Genomic DNA, 24,412 nt, shown 5'->3' with positions numbered 1-24,412 from the left:
TTTGGCGTAGACGGCTTTGGGTGGATGGAGTCTGCGACGTGAAGCTTCATGCTCCTCCTCTAGGCGTATCTCATTCAGCAGCCCGAGGAAAGAGGGAGGACTGTCTCTGCGGTCTCTCAATCCGAGATTTAATATCATAATGTCAGACCTGATGGCCCCTTTAATGAGTTGGTCAAGACGTGCTTTGTTGGCCGCCGATGACTGGAGTCCACCCTTTTGGATAACTTTATTTAGGACTCTCTCAAGGCGTCTCAGGAACTCAGAGAGTTTCTCATTGGGGTGTTGACACAACATTCTGAAGGCGAAGTAAAGTTCTTCACCGCTCTCGGGGTTGCCAAATGTGGTCTCGAGAATATCAATGTAGTCCATAGAGGTTGCAGCTGGGTTGTTGAAACGAACAGCTTGGAGGATTTCGAGTGCAGGACCCTTTACACTTTCCATTATTCTCATTTTCTTTTCTCTTTCTGGGCGATCATATTCTTCAATCATAAGTCTGGCTTGTTCAACCCAGTTTTCCAACTGTTCTTCTCCCGGGGGTGTGGGCATGACCCACTGAGAAAGTATGCAGTCTTCTGTAAAGATTGTTGTCACCGTGTGTGGGCTTGCTTGTCATTTGCAGGACATCACCCACTGCTCGAATGATAGCTTCAGGAGTGGACGCTTGCAGTGGGGAAGAAAAACTGGAATCTGGCAGTGGCACATTTTGACCATCACCGGCTGCCTGAGCTTGGGGTTCTTCCTCCTGCTCAGAAAATCCAAAGATTCTCCAGATCTTAGCAGACCCCTCAGGAACAACATCAAGAGGAATGGTGTCTGTATTCACATTCTCCCTGCACTCACATAGCACGGTTAAACTTTGAGACTGTGGGTCATACATTCGTCCTCTCACCCTGACTCTGCCAAGTGCTTTGACAGTCTGCAGCGTTTCTTCAATGAACCCAACTTCAGTGTCCGGATGTACATCTTTAACCAGCAAGGCTTTCACTGGGTCTATGCCTTCTCCAACACACCAGTTCTTCAACTGAGCCATCCCCACGGGTTGTGCGCTTACAGTGATCACTTGTCAGAACTGAATTTGGTAGGTTATAGTTGTAGTTTAACACAGATAAAACTTAATTTGTGTTTTCTCGACTTTGGATGCTTAATAAAACTCTACTTCTGCAATTTTAAAGTTTCACAATAGGTAATCTTTAATATGGTTTTACATGTAGGTTAATAGCTAGCCAGTTTTTGGTTCTAAGCTACTTTTTAAACAAACTATTTGAATCTCTGGGTCAAACTAAAATTGATTTAAAACTACTTTGAGACTAAAAACATCCAGCGGTGCCTCCATTTTATTTTATGTAGCACCCATACACCACTCTGTGAATTACTTACGTGAGAAGGGAGGGTGCTTGGGTTCGATGTAGTTCAGGTGGATACCACGAAGGTGCACCTAATAAGTGTATAATGAGTTGTAACACTTCTAACAATAAAACATTTAAAAATAATGAGACCCAGAAATAGTTGTTATTTTAGAGAAAAAAATAGGGTAACACCCTTGTTTAATTGGATAACAAAACTTGGCAAATAAAATATAAAAGCTTTTCCCCAAAACTCAATATTAACGAATACACAAAATAACCAAAAGATTCCTCAAACACTTAAATAATAACCCCTTTAACTTTAAATAGAAACACCAATAGTTTCAATCACACTTGTTACACCAATATAAGTGGTCTAAACGTTCCCCTCCTTTATCTCTTTCCTCACAATAGAGAATACACAGAGAACTTTACAATAAACAAGAAAAACAACGTCAAGTGTCCTGAAACCAGTCTTAGCAAATGCAGTGATGGGCCCTCACTCACACACACACACACACACACACACACACACACACACACACACACACACACACACACACACACACACACACACACACACACACACACACAGTCCAGTTTACTCACTGTAACGTTTTGAACAAAGAAGAAAAATATGTTGCAGGCCTGTTTTGGTCTAGCGAAACATTGAGTGCGCTGAACGGACACTTATAAAACACTGAGTGCGTGGAAATACCTCAGTCCGGCTGATCAGGTGCGATTAACCGACAGCTCCGCCCAGCATTACCCACCGTGACTAGCTATACTCGGCTCCCTCCGAACACAGACGGATTCTCCGGCTTCGTTTCTCACTCAGTCTCTCGGCTCACAAACATCCCGAGTCCGTGGTCATCTTCTCTGAAACCTCGCGCTCAGTTTCATCGACGTTAACAGCACTTTCTAGTAGTGATGTGTCCTCCCGTATCGAGGCTTCGAAGCGTGTGTCGAGTAATCCGGGATGATTTCTGTGAAGCGCGTATCGAGGCTTGTGTCGGTGACGTATGTGGTGACGTTTGAAGCCTCGCGAGCCGCCTGTACCACGTGACTGCTTCAGGAAGTGGTTCGCGGTTTGGCGGTCTATTTGAAATATAAGGGCCAGCAAAATGCAATGGATTCTATGGAGTTTCCTTTGTGTCTTTATTATTCAATCAAACATACTTTGTTTGAGAGTAAAATTAATTATTTTGTAATTAAAAAAAAATAAAAGAGTGCAAAAAAGTCTTCTAAATGCTCAAAAATAAAGAAGTTGATAACAAAATTATTTGCAGTGCGTGTAATCTTTTGAAAACTTTTTTTTTTTTTGTGCACTTCAAAAACTTTTCATCACAAACCCACACATTTTGCTCTCTTTTCTGCTGTCTTTTTTGCCGCTGTAAATATTTTGCTTGCGAGTTGAAAAGTTTTGCTTGCGAGTTGAAAAGTTTTGCTTGCGCGTAAAGCTGTACCTCAGTGGGCGGTCTCTAACAACCAGATGAAAGGCCTTTTTCTATTGGTCACCCTCGATTGAAGTGACTGGTTGGCCACGCCCATTACAGTTTCCCGCCGCTGCTGCTGCTGCCATCATCGTCGCACTGCGGTCAAGCCAGCCGTGGTTTGAAAATACACGGTCAAGCCAGCCGCCAAAAAAAGAAGTGTGTGCGCCTATTACTATGAATACGGTAATTTCAGTAACAGCACAGAAAGAACGCGCTTTCAGAGCACTTGAGTTGCCCAGATCGATCCGTCCGTCTGTCTATCTATCTTTTTTTCTTTCTTTTCTATGTCTTTTTATCTATCTATCTATCTATCTATCTATCTATCTATTTCTAAAGGCCAAATTTCTAATAAGTAGAAAAAACTAATGGTCAGTTCTTGTAGGGGACGTCCCATACCATACAGTATACTCACCTCATATCAAACCAGTTTACTGTAGCATTTTGGAGAAATGTCACATTATTTGACTTCAGAGGCCCATTAATACCTCATTTCTAATAAGTAGAAAAAAATAATGGTCAGTTCTTGTGGGGGACGTCCCATACAGTATACACACCTCATATCAAACAATTTTACTGTAGCATTTTGGAGAAATGTCACATTATTTGACTTCTGAGGCCCATAAAGACCTCATTTCTAATAAGTAGAAAAAACTAATGGTCAGTTCTTATACGGGACGTCCCATACAGTATACTCACTTCATATCAAACCATTTTACTGTAGCATTTTGGAGAAATGTCACATTATTTGACTTCTGAGGCCCATAAAGACCTAATTTCTAATAAGTAGAAAAAAACTAATGGTCAGTTCTTATACGGGACGTCCCATACAGTATACTCACTTCATATCAAACCATTTTACTGCAGCATTTTGGAGAAATGTCACATTATTCGACTTCAGAGGCCCATTAATACCTCATTTCTAAGTAGAAAAAAATAATGGTCAGTTCTTATACGGGACGTCCCATACTGGGCTGGCTTGACCGTGTATTTTCAAACCACGGCTGGCTTGACCGCAGTGCGACGATGATGGCAGCAGCAGCGGCGGGAAACTGTAATGGGCGTGGCCAACCGGTCACTTCAATCGAGGGTGACCAATAGAAAAAGGCCTTTCATCTGGTTGTTAGTACGGGGCCCGGGAAGTCACCTGTTGGGGAAAAAAATACAATCCGTGGCGACGGTTTTGCAATCCATCCGCTCAGTTTATAAACTGTACTCACGAATTCTCAAACTGTTCCCTCGGTTTAACAAATCGTGCTCACGGATTAATAAACCGTACCCACGAGTTCCTAATCCGCGCTCTCAGATTTGTAAACCGTGCATTCAGTTTTTGCAATCTGTACCCACAAATTCATAAACCGTGCCCACGCTTTCGCAATCCGTTCCCACGGGTTTGTAAACTGTACTCTCGGATTTGTGGCTCCTCCCCAGTCTGTGCCGGCAGATTCAACCAGGCCATCTGTTACGGTGCGGGATATATAGTACGGTGTTTATAAACTATATTTTCTAAAAAGATTTCTCAAATCTCAATTAGCGCGTATGGGGTGGAATATACGATTTAATATGAATGACGTGTATCAAAATCTTTTGTTTATTTGTGATAATCTTAGCACTTTATTATTATTGTCTAACCTGTATTATGACTGATATGACGAATTGCTTTGTTCCTTTTTTTGTAAGTTTTGGACAAAAGCGTCTTCTAAATAGCCTATGTAGCCTAAAATTTAATAATGATTATTATTATTAGAGTTTATAACTATAAATGAGCTCACTTAGTAATACAGTAATATGTTTGTCATAAAATAATTTATCAATGCTTTATTTTTATAGGCTATAACCTAACCTTTACGGGTTTGGATAAAATAGGCCTACATTTATTTTTGCTTAAAAATAAAGCATTCATAAATTATTTTATGATAAACATATTACTGTGTTAAGTGAACTCATTTATAGTTATAAACTAATAATAATAATAATTATTATTATTATTAGCCTACATTTTAGGCTACATATTTAGAAGACGCTTTTGTCCAAAACGTACAAAAAAGGAACAAAGCAATTCGTCAAATATCAGTCATAATACAGATGAGACAATAATAATAAAGTGCTAAGATTATCACAAATAAACAAAAGATTTTTATGCACGTCATTCATATTAAATCGTATATTCCACCCCATACCCGCTACAATTGAGAATCACTTGAAGCATGCAGACGCAGTTAAGACAATTTTATGTAGGCCTATTACACTTAATACACATATAAAACAATATACAATAAGATTCGTTAACAACGAACGTTAAAAGCTTGTTCTTCGAAAATGAGGGCGAGCCACAAATATGAGAGTACAGTTTACAAACCCGTGGGAACGGATTGCGAAAGCGTGGGCACGGTTTATGAATTTGTGGGTACAGATTGCAAAAACTGAAGGCACGGTTTACAAATCTGAGAGCGCGGATTAGGAACTCGTGGGTACGGTTTATTAATCCGTGAGCACGATTTGTTAAACCGAGGGAACAGTTTGAGAATTCGTGAGTACAGTTTATAAACTGAGCGGATGGATTGCAAAACCGTCGCCACGGATTGTTTTTTTTTCCCCAACAGGTGACTTCCCGGGCCCCGTATGTTAGAGACCGCCCACTGAGGTACAGCTTTACGCGCAAGCAAAACTTTTCAACTCGCAAGCAAAACTTTTCAACTCGCAAGCAAAATATTTACAGCCGCAAAAAGACAGCAGAAAAGAGAGCAAAATGTGTGGGTTTGTGATGAAAAGTTTTTGAAGTGCACAAAAAAAAAAAAAAAGTTTTCAAAGATTACACGCACTGCAAATAATTTTGTTATCAACTTCTTTATTTTTGAGCATTTAGAAGACTTTTTGCACTCTTTTATTTTTTTTAATTACAAAATAATTAATTTTACTCTCAAACACAGTATGTTTGATTGAATAATAAAGACACAAAGGAAACTCCATAGGATTCCCCCTCACATTTTGTGGACTTGGGACTTTGTTAGCGATCTATTCAAGCTTCTTTTTTTTGCGATGGAACCAGCAAGAAAAAGGACATTTTCCCCTGTCTGGGAACACTTTGAGCTGATCTCACCAAATAATGTATTTACATTGTAATAATAACTAGTGTAATATAAATAAACGCGGCAACACAAGGTATTACTTGTTCTAATGTCTTTCTTCTTATTTCTGGTATTTTAAAAGGTGAAGTGTCTGTTGTGTCCCAAAGAACTTGGATACAACAACAACACCTAATAAATAAATAAGTAAAGCACATTCACATGACAACGCTCTCCCTTGTTTCCACTTTTCATTTTGACCCTGTCATTGTATCATAAAGACAGACACCATATAAAAGTTTATACTTTATGTATAAGCATCACAAACATCATTGATTAATTCATTCAATGCTTCAGACACCAAAGCCCTAGTGTCATTATAATCACACTGCACGTTTTACATTTATCGTCCACTTGATGGCACAATAGAGCAAATGAAGCACCATGAAGCTTCGGCACATGAGTGAACCAATTGGATGGAACGCTTCAATGTTTTATGAAGCTTCATCTCGCCATCACTACTTTCTAGCGTCTTATCTTTCTTCTTCTCCTCGTGTCAAGGTCTCGTGGTCACACGAGGACCGCAAGGCAAAAACCTTTTTCTTCCTCTTACGTGTCTCTCTCCAGGTCACGTGTATATTGCAGCCCAACACTAATGACTATACAGCGTAAATACCCAAATGATCAATAAAATTAGTCACATAAAATCAGTAAAAATAAAGCAATATAAGCTAACTGCATACAACCTTTTGTAATATTTAGCTAAATAATATAAACTTTAAACTTTAGTTTCACTGTCACGAAATAAAATTACCAAATATCAAGCTCCTTTTAATTATGTAAAATGAATTTATATTTCCTTATTTAGAAATCAGGTGTCTCCTACTATTTATAAGTAAATAAACGTTTACTTTTTTAATAGTCATATGACTCATTTTTAAGATTAAGAGAGATTAATAATAATCCACCCGGTTCTCAGTACACTATAATAGCCAAGTTTACCACCGGGCTACAGTCGTTTAAATCGTAATTTTTACAGTCGTTTTAGGATTTGTTTACATTACATCATTGTGGGATCCAAGTTGAAAAATTGGCTAGGCCTTAAACTTTACACAGAAAAGGTTAGAAAGTGATTTTATCAAACTAAAATTGTTTACACACATATTGTTTACGTCTTGTGTCTATAATTTTAAAACAGTGAGTATTTTAACGTGCGTATTTACAAAGAAAAACTATCAAATAAATAAAGAACAGCGCGGACGGATGTGTACGGAGCCTAACGCATCATTGCAAATACCCACTGGGGCTCAGAGGCAGGTCTGAGGAATTCAGGCTTCTAAAAATTCACACCTCTCACTCACTCTTAAAGCAACACCACTGTCTGTTTGAGATCTCTATTGTCAAGTATTTTGTCGCAGTTGATGTTGAAATATTAGGCTACTCGAGTTTTCCTAGACATCTTTGCAAGTACTAACTGAGGTAATCTTTTAAGGGGGAGTTAATATTTCTTGGTGCAGCAGGGCGGCGTCCATACTGCTTGTAATCACACTGCCATGTGAAGAAAGATTCATCGCTTCATCTATTCCCGTGTCTCACACTGAGAGAGATGTCCGTGGCTGTTGCAGAGGGACGAAATGCAAACCCTAAAGGGAGATGCTCGAGATGGATTTGGCATTTGTTTCCTCACGTTTGCCTAACTTTCTCTCTCATTGTTTATACAATGTTGGGAGCGCTTATGTTTCAACAGATTGAGAAGAAGAAGAACCCTTACGACGAGTCGATGGAATTCCGTGCGGTTGTGCACGAGGTGGTGAAAACAGTGCAGAATCACACTGGTAAATTAGCTTTGCCTTTTTCCCCCACTCTTTTATTTTCCCTTTTTCCATTTTCACCTATTTTTTAATTGTGATTTCATCTTTTTGAACAGGATCTTAATGAATTTCATCTTTTGGGGAGTTAGAAAATGTGCAAATTATACGAAAATATGTGGAAAGAAACTAACTGGAATTTTATTCAGCACTTTCAGAGAGTATTTCCCTACCTCTAAAACATGTCATGTGATCAGGCTAACGTGGTAAGTTCTGTCTTTTAATTTAGGGCCATCGATGCAGCAAGACTTCTTGAATGAAATAGAAAAGATTTTGAAAACATTCAATACCAAGAAACAACATAATCAGAATTGGACCTTCTATGGATCACTTTTATTCTGCTGTACCGTGTTCACTACAGTGGGTAAGCAATACTAATTATATTGCTATTCGTTTTCTAGAAACAAAACTTGCAGACGTATTTGTTGTGTTTAAACATAAACCTACGTTTACATGTTTAATAGTTATGCTATGTATAATAGTTTAAACTCGTCATTGCGCTCATTTAATGTACAGTAAGCCTACCACTGAGTTTGTTATTCACATGAGACATTCTGAACTTTGGTCATAATGTATTCTCAGCACACATACAACTAAACTGTTGTCCATAGTTACCAGTCAACCCATAAAAAGAAACAGGCGTCGTCATTAGAGTAGAAAAAGGTGTTCTTTTGTGAACAGAAGTGAGTTATACACAGATTAACAACAGACCATGTAAATGGCTGTAATTGTAACTGTAATTGTAATCGGCTTACTGAAAGGGGTAAAGTTAAAAAAAGGTGTTAATACAACACCTATATTGTTACAACATATGTTAAAGGAACAGTTCTCCAAAAAAATGAAAATTCTCTCATCATTTACTCACCCTCATGCCATCCCAGATATATTTGTCTTTCTTTCTTCTCCTGAACACAAACAAAGATTTTCAGAAGAATGTCTCAGCTCTATAGGTCCATGCAATGCAAGTGAATGGTGACCAAATTTTCACTTCAAAAAGCACATAAAGGCAGTGTAAATGTAATCCATATGACTATAGTGGTTTAATCCATATCTTCAGAAGCAATATGATAGATGTGGGTGAGACCCAGATACATATTTAAGTAATTTTTTACTATGATGAGAGAATTAAACATTTGGGTGAACTATCCCTTTAAGGTTATGCATAATTTTATTTTATTTAACCTTTATTTAACCAGGAAAGTCCCATTGAGGTTAAAAACCTCTTTTTCAAGGGAGTCCTGGCCAAGAGGCAGCAAAAACACAATCAATTATATTTATAAAGGTTATACAACACAAATAATTAAAAACATTTACAATTTAAACAGGTCATTTCAGGTTCTCTCAATCTGGACTTAAAAGCATTTAAGGAAATGAGTTCAGATAATTTCAAGTCTTTTTGCAAAAAATTCCATGCAGATGGAGCGGAGTATACAAAAGCCCTTTTCCCCAGTTCTGTTTGGGCAAATGGAACAAAGAGCAGCAAGTGATCATTTGATCGCAATGAATAAGAACCAACACTTCTCCATGTGATTAAACTACTGATGTAGGATGGCAACAGACCAAACATGGCCTTATAGATAAAAATATGCCAATGCCCTGATCTCCTGTTGGACAACGATGGCCATCCCACTCTGGAATATAATTCACAATGATGGGTCAAATTTTTAGAGACGCATGATAAACAGTGTCAATCTTATGCAGACATTGTGCTGAAGCGGTCCTATACACCAGGTCACCATAATCTAAGACAGATAAAAATGTTGCCGTGACTAGCTGCTTTTTTGCTTTAAAAGAAAAACAAAATTTATTTCGAAAGAAAAAAAGACAGTTTGAGTTTCTTCACAAGGTTGTCTATATGAGGTTTAAAAGAGAGAGCATCATCAAGCCAAATGCCAAGGTACTTATAAATATGAACCACCTCTATGACACTTCCAGTCAAAGTGAACACAGGAGGAGGAACTTTAGAAACCTTCTTAGTATTACTAAACAGCATCAGCTTGGTCTTATCAGCATTGAGAACCAGTTTAAGCTGCATAAGCGTGTGTTGAACCACATCAAAAGCTTTCTGCAAAGACTCAACCGCTTTAGCTGGGGACGATCCAAAACAATAAATAATCGTGTCATCAGCATAGAAATGCATATTAGCATCCGACACATTTTGGCCCAATTCATTTATATACATAATAAACAGGAGAGGACCCAATATTTAGCCTTGTGGCACCCCCTTGTGGACCTTCACTAATGCAGAACATAGACCATCACATTTAACACACTGAGTCCTGTCACTCAGATAATTCATGAACCATGAAACTGCACAATCAGACAATCCCAAACAAAGAACCTATGCTTTAAAACAGCATGGTCCACTGTGTCAAAAGCTTTCGACAGATCAAGAAAAAGTGATGCACAGAATTGCTTTCTATCAAGGGCGACAAGTATGTCATTAATTACTTTTGTAACAGCAGTGATACTGTGCTTTTTCCTGAAGCCTGATTGCAGTTTAGAGAGAAGTTCATTTGAGTATAAAAACTCTTTTATTTGGTCTGAAACAAGGGATTCTAAAATTTTTGACAAAACACAAATTAGATATAGGCCGATAGTTAGTTAAAACTGCTGGATCACCTCCTTTAAACAAGGGAGTAACAAAAGCTGACTTCCAAACTGATGGTATTTCATTATTTTGAATTGACAAATTAAAAAGAATTGTAAGGGGCTCAGCAACAAAATCAGCCGCCTTATTCAAAAAATAAGGCTCTATTAAATCTGGTCCAGGAGGTTTTCTGAGATCTAACGCTTTAAGAGCTCCATGCACCTGCTGCACAGTAAAAGAAACAAAATTAAAAAGCTCTCCAGAAAACACTGGGGAGTATGTGCATGGAGTGACAGCGACTAATCCTGTCGACTCAGACAGAGAACCAACTGATACAAAATGCTCATTAAAGCAATTTAAAACATCAACTCTGTCGTAGACTGGAAGAGAGTTTTTTTAAGACAAATTTTGGGAGGGCTTCATTACTTTTATTCACAGATAGAGACTTGATGACTTTCCAAAATTTCTGTGGATTATTGAGATTTTCACTTGTGACTGATAAATAATATTCTGATTTAGCCTTTTTAATAAGAGAGGTACATTTGTTTCTTAGTTGTCTGAAAATGGACCAGTCAGTAGCAGAATCACCATTTCTAGCTTTAGCCCATGCCACATTTCGCTGATGGATAATGTCTGACAACTCTGGAGAAAACCAAGGGTTTTCCCGTCCCTTCACTCTGTGCTTTGTCCAAGGAGCATGTTTATTTACAATATTCTCAAAATTCTCCTTAAAAAGTGTCCAGGCAAGTTCAACATCAGGCAACAGGCCAAGCTGTCCCCAGTTAATCAAAGATAAATCATGATGATAGGCTTGTTCATTAAAATTTTTCAAATTTCTCTTTCTAATAATTTGCGATTTACATTTGGGTATTTTACTGCCTCTCGAAGTAGCAATAACACAATGATCACTCAGATCATTACAAATGACACCCATAGATAACAATTTATGAGGGACATTTGTTAAAATCAAGTCAATTAAAGTAGATTTGTCAGGATTTTTGAGATTAGGCCTTGTAGGTACATTTACCAACTGGCTAAGACTGATAGAATCACAGAAAGATTTAAATTCCACAGAAACAACATTTAGCCAGTCCCAATTCAAATCCCCACCCAATAAAAGTTCCCTATAGTTTAGTCTGGACAAAAGAAGCTTTAAAGATGATAAAGCCTCCCTGGAGGCCGATGGAGGTCTATAACACCCCACAACAGTTATTGAAAGGGACTTAAATATTTCAACATTTAAGGCCAAAAACTCCATTTGCCTACAGAGAGACTCAGACAAAACAACTGATGCACCAAATCTTAAAATCACATAAGGGTGTGGATAAAGGATAAGGTTCAATATGAGAATGTGTTTCACCCCTTATTCCTTTCATTAAAATTTAATTCTCTACCCATTAAAAAAAGAGCAACAATTGGACAACACCCCTTCATTATGAAGGCTCAAAGAACAAAAAATACATCTATTTTTGTGTGTGGTGTTCATAAAATGGGCAAGGCCTGCATGGGATTAACAGAGAGAGATAAAGGATGTAGATAATTGAAGTGATTATTTATGGCCCACTTTCTCTCTTTGACACTTTCTGTCTCTCTACGCTTTCCTCTTAAAAGGCGATAAAATTATAATAGTTACAATTTTAAAAGGGGAAAAACTCACAGATGTAAAAAAGTAACACAACTGTCTTGTTAATTATTGTGTTAAAATTACTGGACCATATCATTCGTAACAGTTAAATATCAAATAGCTGAGATTCTGTGTCATCAGACATGAGGCACAGGTGAAAAAATCTTGTGACCATAGCTGAGAAAGCACCAATCAGACACCAGTTTTCTGCAGTTTTCAACTAATTTTCAGCAAGATACAGACATTGTGCCAGCAATGAGGCTGAGCTGCTGCCGGCATTACACACCAACTGAATTACACACTAAACCAAACCAAACCAAACCAGCAAACCCATTTAAATTTAGACCATGAAGTCATAAACTTTTAATGGCAGGAAGCCACATCTGCATTAAAAGTACTTTAGAGGGGTGTGTACTAATGAGATCAATCCATTTCCAGTCTGTTCACAACTTAAAAGCCTGTGAAGTGAAATGTGTAGTGTGAGGCAGGTTATTAATAATTATGTATACATTCAATATTGCAATATGCTTATCTGAATATCATATCAGAATATGGTTTACATTAAACCAGAATCAGCAGAACTTTTATCCAAATTCAATTAAACATTTGACTGTTTAACATTCTCTGTGGATGTCCATTATGTTAATAAGGAAGGGCGTGTGTTGGTCTCTAAGCAGCTTATAACTTAATGTTTTTGTTCTCAAGAGTCAGCTGAATAAAAGAGATATAAAGGAAGCTAATAAAGTTCATATTAACTCTCTTTCCTACTGTATCTCCATTTATTAATGAACAACTCTGACACCTAAGTTCTGATGTTTTAAGAAACCACTGGGAGGCGCCATGTTGATTGTGATTCCTCCTGGGCTATTTTCTGTTTCTGAGCTCTATAAAAATCAATGTAAAAACGACTGAAACAAGAGATTCAGACAGAGAAATACAACAATTTTAAGTGTTAGTTGGAGTAAAAATGAGTTCAGGCTCAACATGTACAGTTGTTGGCTGTCATAACAACTCCAAGTGGTTAATGCTATCAATGTAACTAACCTCCGGTCATCGCTTCACTTCATCTATACCTGTTAGGAATTCCTTGTCTTGTTTCACTGTTGCCCTTGTTTGCCTTTTTTGTCACCTTTGCTTTCCTTAGTTTTCTCTTCATTCCCCTGTTGTCTGCCCTGTGTCTCACTAATCTATTGTTTATGAACTACATTTCCCACAATCCACCTGCCGTCATCACTGCCATTTTGTTCATTGTTTTCACCTGTGTCTCATTTGTATTATCACTCCCTGTGTATTTAAGCCCTGCTTTTTGTTCACTCCTTGTCGTTCGTTGAATGTTGTTTAGCCTGGTTTGCTGTCCTTGCCTATGTTCCCTGTTTTATGTTTATTTCCCCATTGAGGGTTTTCCTTTGTGTTTGTTTTCTTAATAAAGTTAAGCTGCATTTTAGATCCGCTCTCCTCGTCTGCCTTCGCTGCCTCATTCATAACAATAACCTAAACTCCTTAAATTTTGAAGGGAGAGGCACTGTCAAAAAATAGTTTTTGCAACTCTGTAAAGTATCAGCACTATGGAGCCAAAAGTTTTTTATTTTACCATTTTTTACAAATGTAATACACTAAACATCACATTATCTGAACATACACTGATTTGAGTGAAAACACTGGAGACCGTAAAATGAGCACAGGCTTCCATTATGAATCCTGGAGTTCTTCCGTGTTCCAGAAAAAGATGGATGGTTGTGTCACCATATTAAACTGGGATAAGAAGAGTAGGATATTAGCATATTATATTTGTATACTAGTTACACACTTCTGCAAGTACCATTATTTATTTGCATATTTAATTTACTGTCTTATGTAATGAATATGAATTGTAGCCCTCTATATTTGGCATCACAAAATTGTATATAAGAGGACAAACAATCTAATTATTCCTGACCTCCTTCTATGGAATTGCTTATTTTCTTATGCTCTACAAAAAGCCTTCAGAAATGACCTCTCAAATCAAATCAATTTACTTTATTGTCACACGACCATATACACAATTGCAACAGTAGGTGAAAGTCCTGTGTGCAGTTCTGAGCAACATAGCAGTCATGACAGTCACAAGACACCTACCAATTACAATAAACAACATATTTACACAACAAAATTTACATATCTAATATACAATGTACAGTAAACAATTCACACAATATAGAATACACATATAATTTATTTGATTCACTGGTTACGATTCTCGAAGTCTTCCAACTTTTCACAAATGCATTCCAAATCCACCTTGGTCGCTATCAAATTAAAAGCTAATTCCCTCTCCGATGACTCCAGATAATCGATCCGTTTCTCATCATCCGACACTCTTGTAACCAACTCAGAGAATTTCATATCACGGCAGTGATCAATCAAAATATTACAGCAAGATCCTCCAAGTCAGCAATGACCTTCGCCAGCATCACGACATGCTCGACAGTTGCCGCTGAATCTCTTTCACCGCACCATCCAAACAGAGTCCCTGGTCCGCAGCCCTGTCAGGGGTGTCAGCTTGAGCACATTAGTGTCTTTTAATGTCTCCAGAGACCGCAGATTCTTCTTCGACATACTGTCTTCATAGAACAGTTATGGAACAGGGTGTATCAAATCTCTCCGGTTTATGACACAAAAATATTAAAAACTAGCAAATTGCGCAGAGTTCGCCATTCACATATCCGACCCTTGCATGGCGCCACGTGACTCCTGAAATTACCTCTTTATGATGGTGAATTGTAAACGGTTCCTTTGGACTGAATGGATTATGTAAAAGTCCTTTTAAGACAATGGCTGCATCCGAAAACTTGAAAATGCTGCCTTCGGAGGCTGTATACAGAAGTAGGAAGAAAATAAGGTGCATTTCAATCTGTTCTGAGACTAGTTTCCATTCATTAAAAAACACTGTAGGTTAATCCATTACCTGCTAAGGCAGCAAGTCACATGCCTTAGTTTTCAAATGCAGCCAAGTTAGTTGACTTAGGCAGCCATCTTGGGAACACTCCCAGATTACAATCAAAGAACATGTTTCAAATCAGCATTAAAACCTGACAACAATGCTATTATAAATTGTGCTTCAGATCACGTATAAAAATTATATTTCCCAGTGGGTTCAGCTAATGCACATTCGCTTTCTGGAATTGATCGATAAAATTAAGATTTTTCTAGCCTATATATTATAATTATTTTTCAAAATATATGAAGTTGAACACACAATGTTTGTGCTGACGAGGGACATTTACATGTAGTTGCGTTTTCTTTCCATGCCCTTACTTCAATAAAAAAAAAAAGTCTAGGTTACATGTTGTAACCTCCGTTCCCTGATGGAGGGAACAAGACATTGTGTCGAGTGAAGCGACACTAGGGGACTTCTTTGAATGCGTCAGTTACCTCTGAATTTGAGAAAAGAAGTTTCACGTCCCTCCCCCGGACATACGGGTAGTAAAAGGAGGGAATCATGTGTCTGTCCATTCAGGTTTTGCACTGAGGAGCTGAGAATAAGGTTCGGCCATAGCAGTGGCTCGGTTCAGCGTTGTGGCCAGGGGGACACAACGTCTCGTTCCCCCCCATCAGGGAACAGAGTTTACAACAGTAAACTAGACGTTCCCCGTCTGACGCTCACTTCGACGTTGTGTCAAGTGAAGCGACACTAGTGGTCAAAGATTTTAGTTTATTGACGTGGCTAAGAGAAGAAAGACAGTCTCGGAGGCTCATTCTGTTGATCGTTTTTATAGCTTTGCTGTTGGACAACATGCTTTTGACAGTGGTCGGTAAGTGCTGCTGTTGCTCACACCTGTTACATGTGCATGCACATATGATGCTGAGTTGGCTACACATCCTTCATATCAACCTCTTTATATAAACACTGCTTATACAAAATATAATGCATTTTTATGACAGCATATGCTATCACTATTCAGCCTTTTGTAAAAAAATATATATATATATATATATATATATATATATATATATATATATATATATATATATATATATATGTGTGTGTGTCTTCATAAATATTAATAATATTCTTGGATCATGCAATTAATCGACTTTCTGTGTAATGCTGAAATTGATATGAAACATTCAAACGTCTTTTTAACTAGAGTATACCAATGTAAATAACTAATCTTTTTTTCTTCTTCTAAATTGCAGAGCTCCAGCTAACAATTTTCGGTTCTCAGAACGATAGTATAAAAAAATATAACCTTAAAATACCTTAAAATAACCAATAGAACGTTCTGTGTAGGTTCTTTTTAGCTTGTCACACTAAAACCTCCCTGCAATGTTCTGATAAGGTTATAAAAAATAGAACCTTAATAAACTGTTAGAGAACTTTCTGTTTGGGTTCTTTTTAGGTTATCACACAAAACCTCCCTGAATCGTTCTGGGAACGTTAGTTTATGTCACAAAAATAAAACCTAAAAATAACCAAAAGAGAACGTTCTGTGTAGGTTCTTTTTAGTTTGTCTCACAAAAACCTCCCTGCAACGTTCTGGGAACGTTCGTTTTTGGTAATAAAAATAAAACCTACAAATAACCATTAGAGTACATTCTGTATAGGTTTTTTAGGTTGTCTCACAAAAATGGAGTGGCGTTCCTCTTTAAGAAGGACAGACGTGACCGCAACCGTGCCATGGTAAAGTTCTTGCAGTGAGAACACGGACCATCCACAAACGCCCCCTCTATGTGATCGCTGCCAAGACACACGCGGTAGCACCTGTGACAGTCAGGAGCGGAGTGAAATCAACTGCATCCAGGAACTACACAGGGCGGAAGGGCATCTTTATAAAGACGTGTCCTGAAAAGGACGTTCAATGCCAGCTTTGTATTGCCCTTTTTGAGAAAATAAACTCTTTTAGGAGCGCTGTCTAAGCGCCCAGGGGCAAAGCTGCACTGCCGTGCAGAGGAGGAGATATGCTGCTGATATGCTTTTTTTAATGAAGAGGAAGGACGATTTTCTTGTGGTAATATACAGTATAGTGTGCCACAAATGCTGTTCTTGTAACGAAGACACAGACTGGTTGGGATCCATCAGCAGTATTTTAATGAAGACACAGAAGAGGTACAGGCAATGGTCAACACGGGCAAACAGGAATATAGGAGGCAGGCAGAATCAACGTGAGAGCAGGCAGGAGATCGGGGCAGGCAGCAAACAATCAACGAACTTGGAACAGGCTAAGGTAATAAAGGGCTGGCGGCTAACAAACACGGTACTGGAACAAGGCAGGGTCGATACACAATAGACAGGATAATAAACTGGGACAAACGCTTGGAATTGTAGCCGGAGCAAAACAAGACTTCGCAAAGAGTGTTAGAACAAGGCTGATTAAATAGGGAATAACAAACAAGGCACAGCTGCGTAGTAATCAGACCTAAGTATGTGGGTTCATGGGAAATGTAGTCTATACTCAGAACTCCGGTGAATCTGATCTCCGACGACTGGAGGGAGAGGTGCTCTCGATGTTCGTGACAGTTCTAATGCTTTCTTCACAATGTGATTTTATGTTCAAGATGATTCTGAGAATTTTTAACACTGCTCTATCCATTTCCTTATATAACAGGTTATGGGCAAATTTACCCGGTGACCACAGAGGGAAAGGTGGCTTGTATCCTATATGCACTAGTGGGCATCCCACTTATGTTGCTGCTCATCTCCGATGTGGGTGATATGTTAGCTGTTCTCCTGTCTAAAGCATATGCTCGTCTGAGCTTGTTCTTTAAGCAACTGGTGCTTAATTGCTTAAGGAGACTTCAAAGGGATGGCAAGGCATTACCTACCCACCAAAAGCAAGCTGCTTCTGCTGATGATACCTATAATTTCAGCCCGGATGTGGTGGTGCAAGAGTCATTGGACATTCAGCAAGTGATAAGAACCCAGGCTTCCTTCAGACGCAAGTCCTTTCAGCTTCGTAATAACAAAGAGATCTTTGACCAGATTATTGTTAAAGAGAACTTCAAACATCTAGGTGAAAATTTCAAGAGTTCTCTGACTAAATCCAGCTCCTGTCCGGAGCTTGACCGTGTACATCAACAGACTGACAAGTTTTTCATCGACATTGGACAGGAAATGGACAAATTTAAGGTCCCCTTGCTGGTAATTCTTCTGGTAGTATTTGGGTACATTGTAATCTGCAGTCAAATTCTGAGACAGTGGGAGAATGAGTTGAAACCCTTTGATGCCTTTTATTTTACCTTCATCACCTTGACCACCATTGGCTTTGGTGACATAGTGCCAAAGCATCCTATGTACTTCATGTTAATTTTTTTGTTCATTGTCATGGGCATGGCCATTTTGAGTATGGCCTTCAAACTCGGCCAATCACAAATTGTTTGCTTTTATAGGAGGTGCATAAAGTGTCTTAGCATGGGAAAGGTAATACATAAAGATCTAGAGAGTATGTGATGGCAGAAGAAGCTTTGCAGTTTGGGCTTTTCTAATGGGACATGAGGCTCTTGGAACAAGATGGAAGTTGAAGGGCGATGGCCCATAATCCTGCTGCAGTACACACCTGTGGTACACATGTATAGGAGAAATAGGCTCATAATGAGGTATGCATAACTTTTTGAGCCAAATGCAAAGATGAGACCTGCCTCTGTGCTTTGTGACTTTCAATTCAGTGCCTGTATTATTAGGAAAAGTGCATGTTACCATTAAGTCACTTATCAAGCCTATTTAGTCATGAAAGTTATTCATGTTTATGTAAGGTTATTGTCTACAAGGTAAATTGTGTATTCCAATTTTCATTGCATTTAAAAAAAGTCATGTAAACTTGTCTATTTGTACTTTGAGTCTGTCCTCTGCACTTCAGGAACTGTCTGGTTTGGTGCAGCTTTCAGGACATCAGAAGACTTCAAAGGACAGTTTGGACTGCTGAGAGGATTATTGGTTTACTGGAGGAAAAGGGCTGGAAAAGTCACTCTGGACCCCACTCACCCAGCCCACTACATTTTTGAACTGTTGCCTTCTGGACCATGCTACAGAGCACTGAGCACTAGAACCGTCAGGCACAGGAACAGTTTTTCCCCCCCAGACTATACTTCTCATGAACAGTTAAAACTGACCCATTGAACAATAATTATGTGCAGTTCACAGCTTAGTCTATTTATATTTATCCAACATACCATACATTCCTTTGCATCTGTATATAACAGATTTGTATATTGTACATATACATATATTATACACTACCGGTCAAATGTTTTGAAACACACTTATTCTTTATTAGAATTTTTTTCTTCACATTTTAGAATAATAGTAAAGTCATCAAACCTCAAGAGTACATATCTGCAAATTATAGGCAAAGGGTGAATACTTTAAATAAAATCCAAAATAAATCAAAACTGTGTTATATTTTAGTATCTTCAAAGTAGTCACCCTTTGCCTATAATTTGCAGACATGTACTCTTGAGGTTTTCTCAACCAGCTTCTTGAGGTATCACACTGGGATGCTTTTTAAACAATATTGAAGGAGTTCCCATCTACGGTATGTTGGGCACTTAATGTCTGCTTTTCTTTATTATTTGGTCCAAGTAATCCATTTTAAAAACTTAAAATTTTTGTTTTATAATGAAATAAATTAAAATGGTGGCACAGTTATATTTGTGTCTACAAAACGACTCGGTTACTAACGTAACCTCGGTTCCCTGAGAGGAGGGAACGAGTATTGCGTAAGTAGCTTACGCTATGGGAAAACTCAGTTTCTCGAGAAATATTGAAGTCTTTATGTAAAACGCATTGCAGCTGCACAGCAGACAGTAATGAGCGAGGCAGCTCGGTCATTGGCTGTGCTGCGGCAACTGCTCGAACCAATGACGGGGCGACTCTGAACGCGCGACCAATGGGCGCGCGCGCCTCGCGTTCGCACGCTCAGAGCCCGCCGAAATTAGCATAGCCAGGCTATATAATGGGCACCCCGTCATACGAGTTCCTTTAGGTTCAATCGACTGAAGCGAACTGACCAAGCACAAGCACGGCAGCTTACGCAATACTCGTTCCCTCCTCTCAGGGAACCGAGGTTACGTTAGTAACCGAGTCGTTCCCTATCGAGAGGTCTCTCCTATTGCGTAAGTAGCTTACACTATGGGAACACCATGTAAAACTCCGTGCGTGCTGACTTCGCTCTATAAAGCTAGAGGCAGATGCCTGAGCCTTAAAGCATAGTGATTATTCCACGAGCCGGCCAACGGCGAGCTACATAATGGGATAATATAGAGCGCCCTTCCAAGGCGCTCATAGTACAAACACAAGCACATATCTTATGTACTGAGTTTTCTATGTGCTGATATGCATAAAAAATCCTTTAAGTCAGTCAGAGACGGACCTTGTAAGGGAGGAGATAATGCTCAGCATATACATACTCCAGTCCATTCTACAGTCAGGCTGATAGAATGTTGGAATGCAATGAGGGGACCTGTAGGTTATAAAACCTGATAAATGTCGAAGGCGAGGCCCAGCCCACCGCCGCACAAATATCTTAAATGGGTATCCCACTCGACCAAGCCCACGAGGAGGCCATGCTCCTCGTAGAGTGAGCTCTGACGCCTAAGGGGCATTGAAGGCCCTTGGCTTCATAAGCTAGCGCTATAGCATCCACTATCCAGCGTGATATTCTTTGCTTTGAGACTGCGAGACCTTTAGTGCGGCCGCCAAAGCATACGAATAATTGTTCCATCTGTCTGAACAGGGCAGAACGTTCCAAATATACTCTTGAGCGCCCTGACGAGGCAGAGTAAATTAGCGTTGCTTTCGTCTGCTGGGGACGATAGCGCTGCCAGAGATGTCACCTGTGCTCTGAAGGGTGTGGAGAGCACTTTAGGAATATACCCGTGCTTTGGCCTAAGGACAACTCTGCAGTCGTTAGGTCCAAATTCCAGGCAAGCAGCGCTTGATGACAGCGCATGCAGGTCGCCCACTCTCTTGACTGAAGCGAGCGCCAGCAAGAGCGCAGTTTTGCTGTTTAAGGTGCATGGTTCGGAGAGGTTCTAACAGGGCACTCTTGAGTGCGTCCAGGACCGTGGCCAGGTCCCAGATCGGCACCGAGGGGGCGAGGAGGGTTCATCCTCCTAAGCCTCTTAGGAAGCGAATGATTAGATCGTTTTTCCCTAATGAATGTCCTTTATCAGGATTGTGCGACGCCGCTATGGCAGCCACATAGACTTTGAGCGTGGAGGGTGTGCGGCCCGCCTCCAGCAGCTCTTGCAAAAGGTGAGTACACTTGGTATCTCACACGATTTGGGGTTCAAGCTCTTGGTATCACACCAGTCACTGAACACTTTCCACTTTTGGGCATATAAAGCCTCGTAGAGGGTGCTCGCGCCTCAGTGATGGTTCTCAAAACTCCACTGGGGAGGTTCTCGGGAACCCGTTGAGGGGCCATGCATGGAGGGCCCTCCATAGAGTGCAGGGAGCTCAACCTAAGTCCACCCTGGCGATTTATATACGAAACTACCGTCATGTTGTCCGTTCGGACCAGGACGTGTTCGTTTTTCAGGAACGGAAGCAGGGCTCTGAGAGCCAAGGCGACCGCCTTCATTTCCAGACAGTTTATATGTAGGCGCTTTTCCGGGTTTGACCAAAAGCCGTAGACAGGCCTGCCCTCGTAAAGGGCCCCCCATCCTATTTTGGAGGCATCTGTCGTAATCATTTTTCTCCACGTGTTCACGCCCAGACTCACGCCGGTTTGATACCAGTTGATGGCTTTCCAGGGCGTCAGGGCTTTTATACAGCCGTGATTCGCTCTGATCAAAAAGTGGCCCGAGCGCCACGCGTGAGTGGGGACACGGCTCTTGAGCCAGCGCTGGAGAGGACGCATGTGCAACAATCCTAGCTGGAGTACAGCTGATGCCGAGGCCATGAGACCGAGCATTCTTTGAAATCGTTTGACGCGGGTGCGCGCGCCCTTTCTGAATGATGTTGCAAGGCGTTAAATAGAGAGCGCGCGCTCTGATGAGAGGCGCGCTGTCATCTGCACTGAGTCTAGCACTATTCCCAGAAGAGATATTCTGGCTGGGGGATAGCACGCTCTTTGCAAAATTGATTCTCAGACCCAGGCATTCTAGATGGCTGATAATCCAAGATCTGTGTGTCGTTAACTGACCCTCTGATTGTGCTATGATTAGCCAATCGTCGAGGTAATTCAGTATTCGCACTCCCGCTGTCTCAGGGGAAAGTGCTGCGTCCATACATTTAGTGAATGTACGGGGGGCCAATGATAGGCCGAATGGTAGTACTGTGTACTGGTATGACTGTCCCTCGAAAGCGAATCTCAGAAAAGGCCTGTGATGAGGCGCTATCGGAATGTGAAAGTAAGCGTCTTTCAAATCCACTGATAGAAACCAACCACCGGGGCGAACTTGTGCGAGGATATGTTTGGTTGTTAACATTCTGAATGAGAGAATCATAAAAGCATTGTTCAGATGTCTGAGAGCTAGGATGGGGCGGAGGCCACCGTCCTTTTTCGGGACGAGAAAATAGCGGCTGTAAAAACCCGCCTCGCTCATAGAGGGAGGAACAGTTTCTATAGCGCCCTTCTCTATCAGTTCGAGCACCTCGGTGCGTAGAACATGTGACACATCTTTCCTCACTTTCGTCTCGACCACTGCTGAAAAGCGGGGCGGTCTGCGAGCGAATTGAAGTGAGTAACCGTGTTTTATTATGTTCAAAACCCATTTTGGCATGTCGGGGATTTTTTCCCAGGCTTTTGCTCGCACAGATATGGGCTGAATGTTGGCTGGGGGCGTGGCGCAGTGACGTATGGGCCCCACCGGCAAATTGCCTTGTGCTAACACTGAGTTTACAGCTCCCAGAGGCGCAGGTGCGCGCTGAGCAGCCGTGTTGAGTGCCGAGTGCAGGGGTGCGTGTGAGCTTACAGGCACGCACGCTATCTCCGTAATGCTCGCATCGTGAGCTGGAGAAATGTTTGAAACTGTATAGACAGTGTTTACAGTTGGGGGTGCATACATTGTAATAGGCACGCGCGCCACTTCCATAAAGCTTCCCGCTCTTAGCGGGAGTTTCTTAGCTCAGCGTCGCATCTGTGATGCTTGCGGCATGAGACAGAGAACTGTTTGAAACTGTATGTGCAGCGCTTATGGATGGGGGTGCATCTACTGTAGTAGGCACGCGCGCCACTTTCATAAAGCCTCCCGCTCGCGGCGGGGTGTTTTTGGCCATGCATACAGTGTTTGTAACTGTGGGAATGCACACTTTAGTGTGGACACGTGACCCCTTAGTAACACAGGCAGAAAATGTGCTAACACTGAGCTTACAGCTCTCAGAGGCGCGGGCGCGCGCTGAGCAGCTGTGTTGAGTGCCGAGTGCAGGGGTGCGTGTGAGATTACAGGCACGCGCGCTATCTCCGTAATGCTCGCAGCAAGAGCCGGAGAAATGTTTTAAACGACAGTCTTTACGGGTGGGGGTGCATACATTGTAATAGGCATGCGCGCCACTTCCATAAAGCTTCCCGCTCTTAGCGGGGAGTTTCTTGGCTCGCGCGTCGCATCTGTGATGCTCTCGGTGTGAGCCAGTGATCTGTTTGGAACTGTATGGGCAGCGCTTATGGGTGGGGGTGCATCTACTGTGGTAGGCACGCGCGCCACTTTCATAAAGCCTCCCGCTAGGGGCGGGGTTTTTGGCCATGCATACAGTGTTTGTGTGTAGGGGTGCGTGCAGGACAGCAGGCACGCACGCTACATTTATAGTATTTCCCGCTTTTACTGGGGAAGTGTTTATAACTGTGGGAACAGTGCTTGTGTGTAGTGGTGCATACATGACAATAGGCACACGATCTACATTTATGGGGCATCCAGCTCGAGCTGGGAAAGTATTCGGCACTGTTTGGACAGTATTGATATGTGGGAGTGCGCACTTTAGTGTGGACACTTGACCCCTTAGTGACACAGGCAGAAAATTACTCTTGTGATTTCTGTGTGTTGCCGTTAAAACGGCGTTTGATTGCAGGTGAGCGAGTTCTGTGACTGGCCCATTGACTGCTGTACAGACATTTCCAGCCGCCTGTAAGGGGACTGGGTAATGTTTTACACGTTTTGCTCGCTGCAGTGAAGCGTTCAGCGAACTCTCTTACCGTGCTGGTGCCCGTGCTCGTGTCCGCTAATGTCGGGGTCAAAGGCCGAAGGCCGAGCCCGGCCAGTCGTCGGATGCAGCGCCAATTGGAAAGGCTGTCATCCTTTTCACCGTCGTCCCCTGGCGCGCCGAACGAGATGAGACCCACCGCTCTGTTGGAATTGGACTGGCGGCGGGGAGTTCTCGGGTGGTGGTGAAGCACGCGGGGACTGGCCCGGCGTGACGTCACTGAAGTCCGCGTGCTCTGGCGGCCTCCGTAAGCGCCGCTTTTTCCTGCGCAGCTCGAACAGAGGGGACGGCAGCACGGTGGTAGCAGGCTCGTT

At 41.0% G+C, this 24,412-nt stretch overlaps 1 protein-coding gene across 1 annotated transcript; it reads left to right on the top strand.

Moving 5' to 3' along the window:
• The first annotated feature begins 7,507 nt into the window (after positions 1 to 7,507).
• Positions 7,508 to 18,516, top strand: LOC127656760 (potassium channel subfamily K member 18-like). Its single transcript, XM_052145228.1, has 3 exons — positions 7,508 to 7,736; positions 7,999 to 8,133; positions 17,569 to 18,516. The coding sequence occupies exons 1-3, from the start codon at positions 7,508 to 7,510 to the stop codon at positions 18,408 to 18,410; spliced, it is 1,206 nt and encodes a 401-aa protein (XP_052001188.1). The 3' UTR covers positions 18,411 to 18,516.
• Positions 18,517 to 24,412: the final 5,896 nt, after the last annotated feature.

The sequence above is a fragment of the Xyrauchen texanus genome, chromosome 16 (assembly GCF_025860055.1).
Source record: "Xyrauchen texanus isolate HMW12.3.18 chromosome 16, RBS_HiC_50CHRs, whole genome shotgun sequence".
NCBI lineage: Eukaryota > Metazoa > Chordata > Actinopteri > Cypriniformes > Catostomidae > Xyrauchen > Xyrauchen texanus.
The sequence above is the reverse complement of the archived record's forward strand: the minus strand, read 5'-3'. Positions and strand labels throughout refer to the sequence as shown.

What these genes read in the sequence shown, in the direction of transcription:
- LOC127656760 (XM_052145228.1), top strand. Translation starts at nt 7,508, where the DNA reads ATGTCCGTGGCTGTTGCAGAGGGACGAAATGCAAACCCTAAAGGGAGA. An exon ending in AACAGTGCAGAATCACACTG is followed by an intron (nt 7,737 to 7,998) that starts GTAAATTAGCTT and finishes CTTTTAATTTAG; the next exon opens with GGCCATCGATGCAGCAAGAC. An exon ending in TACCGTGTTCACTACAGTGG is followed by an intron (nt 8,134 to 17,568) that starts GTAAGCAATACT and finishes CTTATATAACAG; the next exon opens with GTTATGGGCAAATTTACCCG.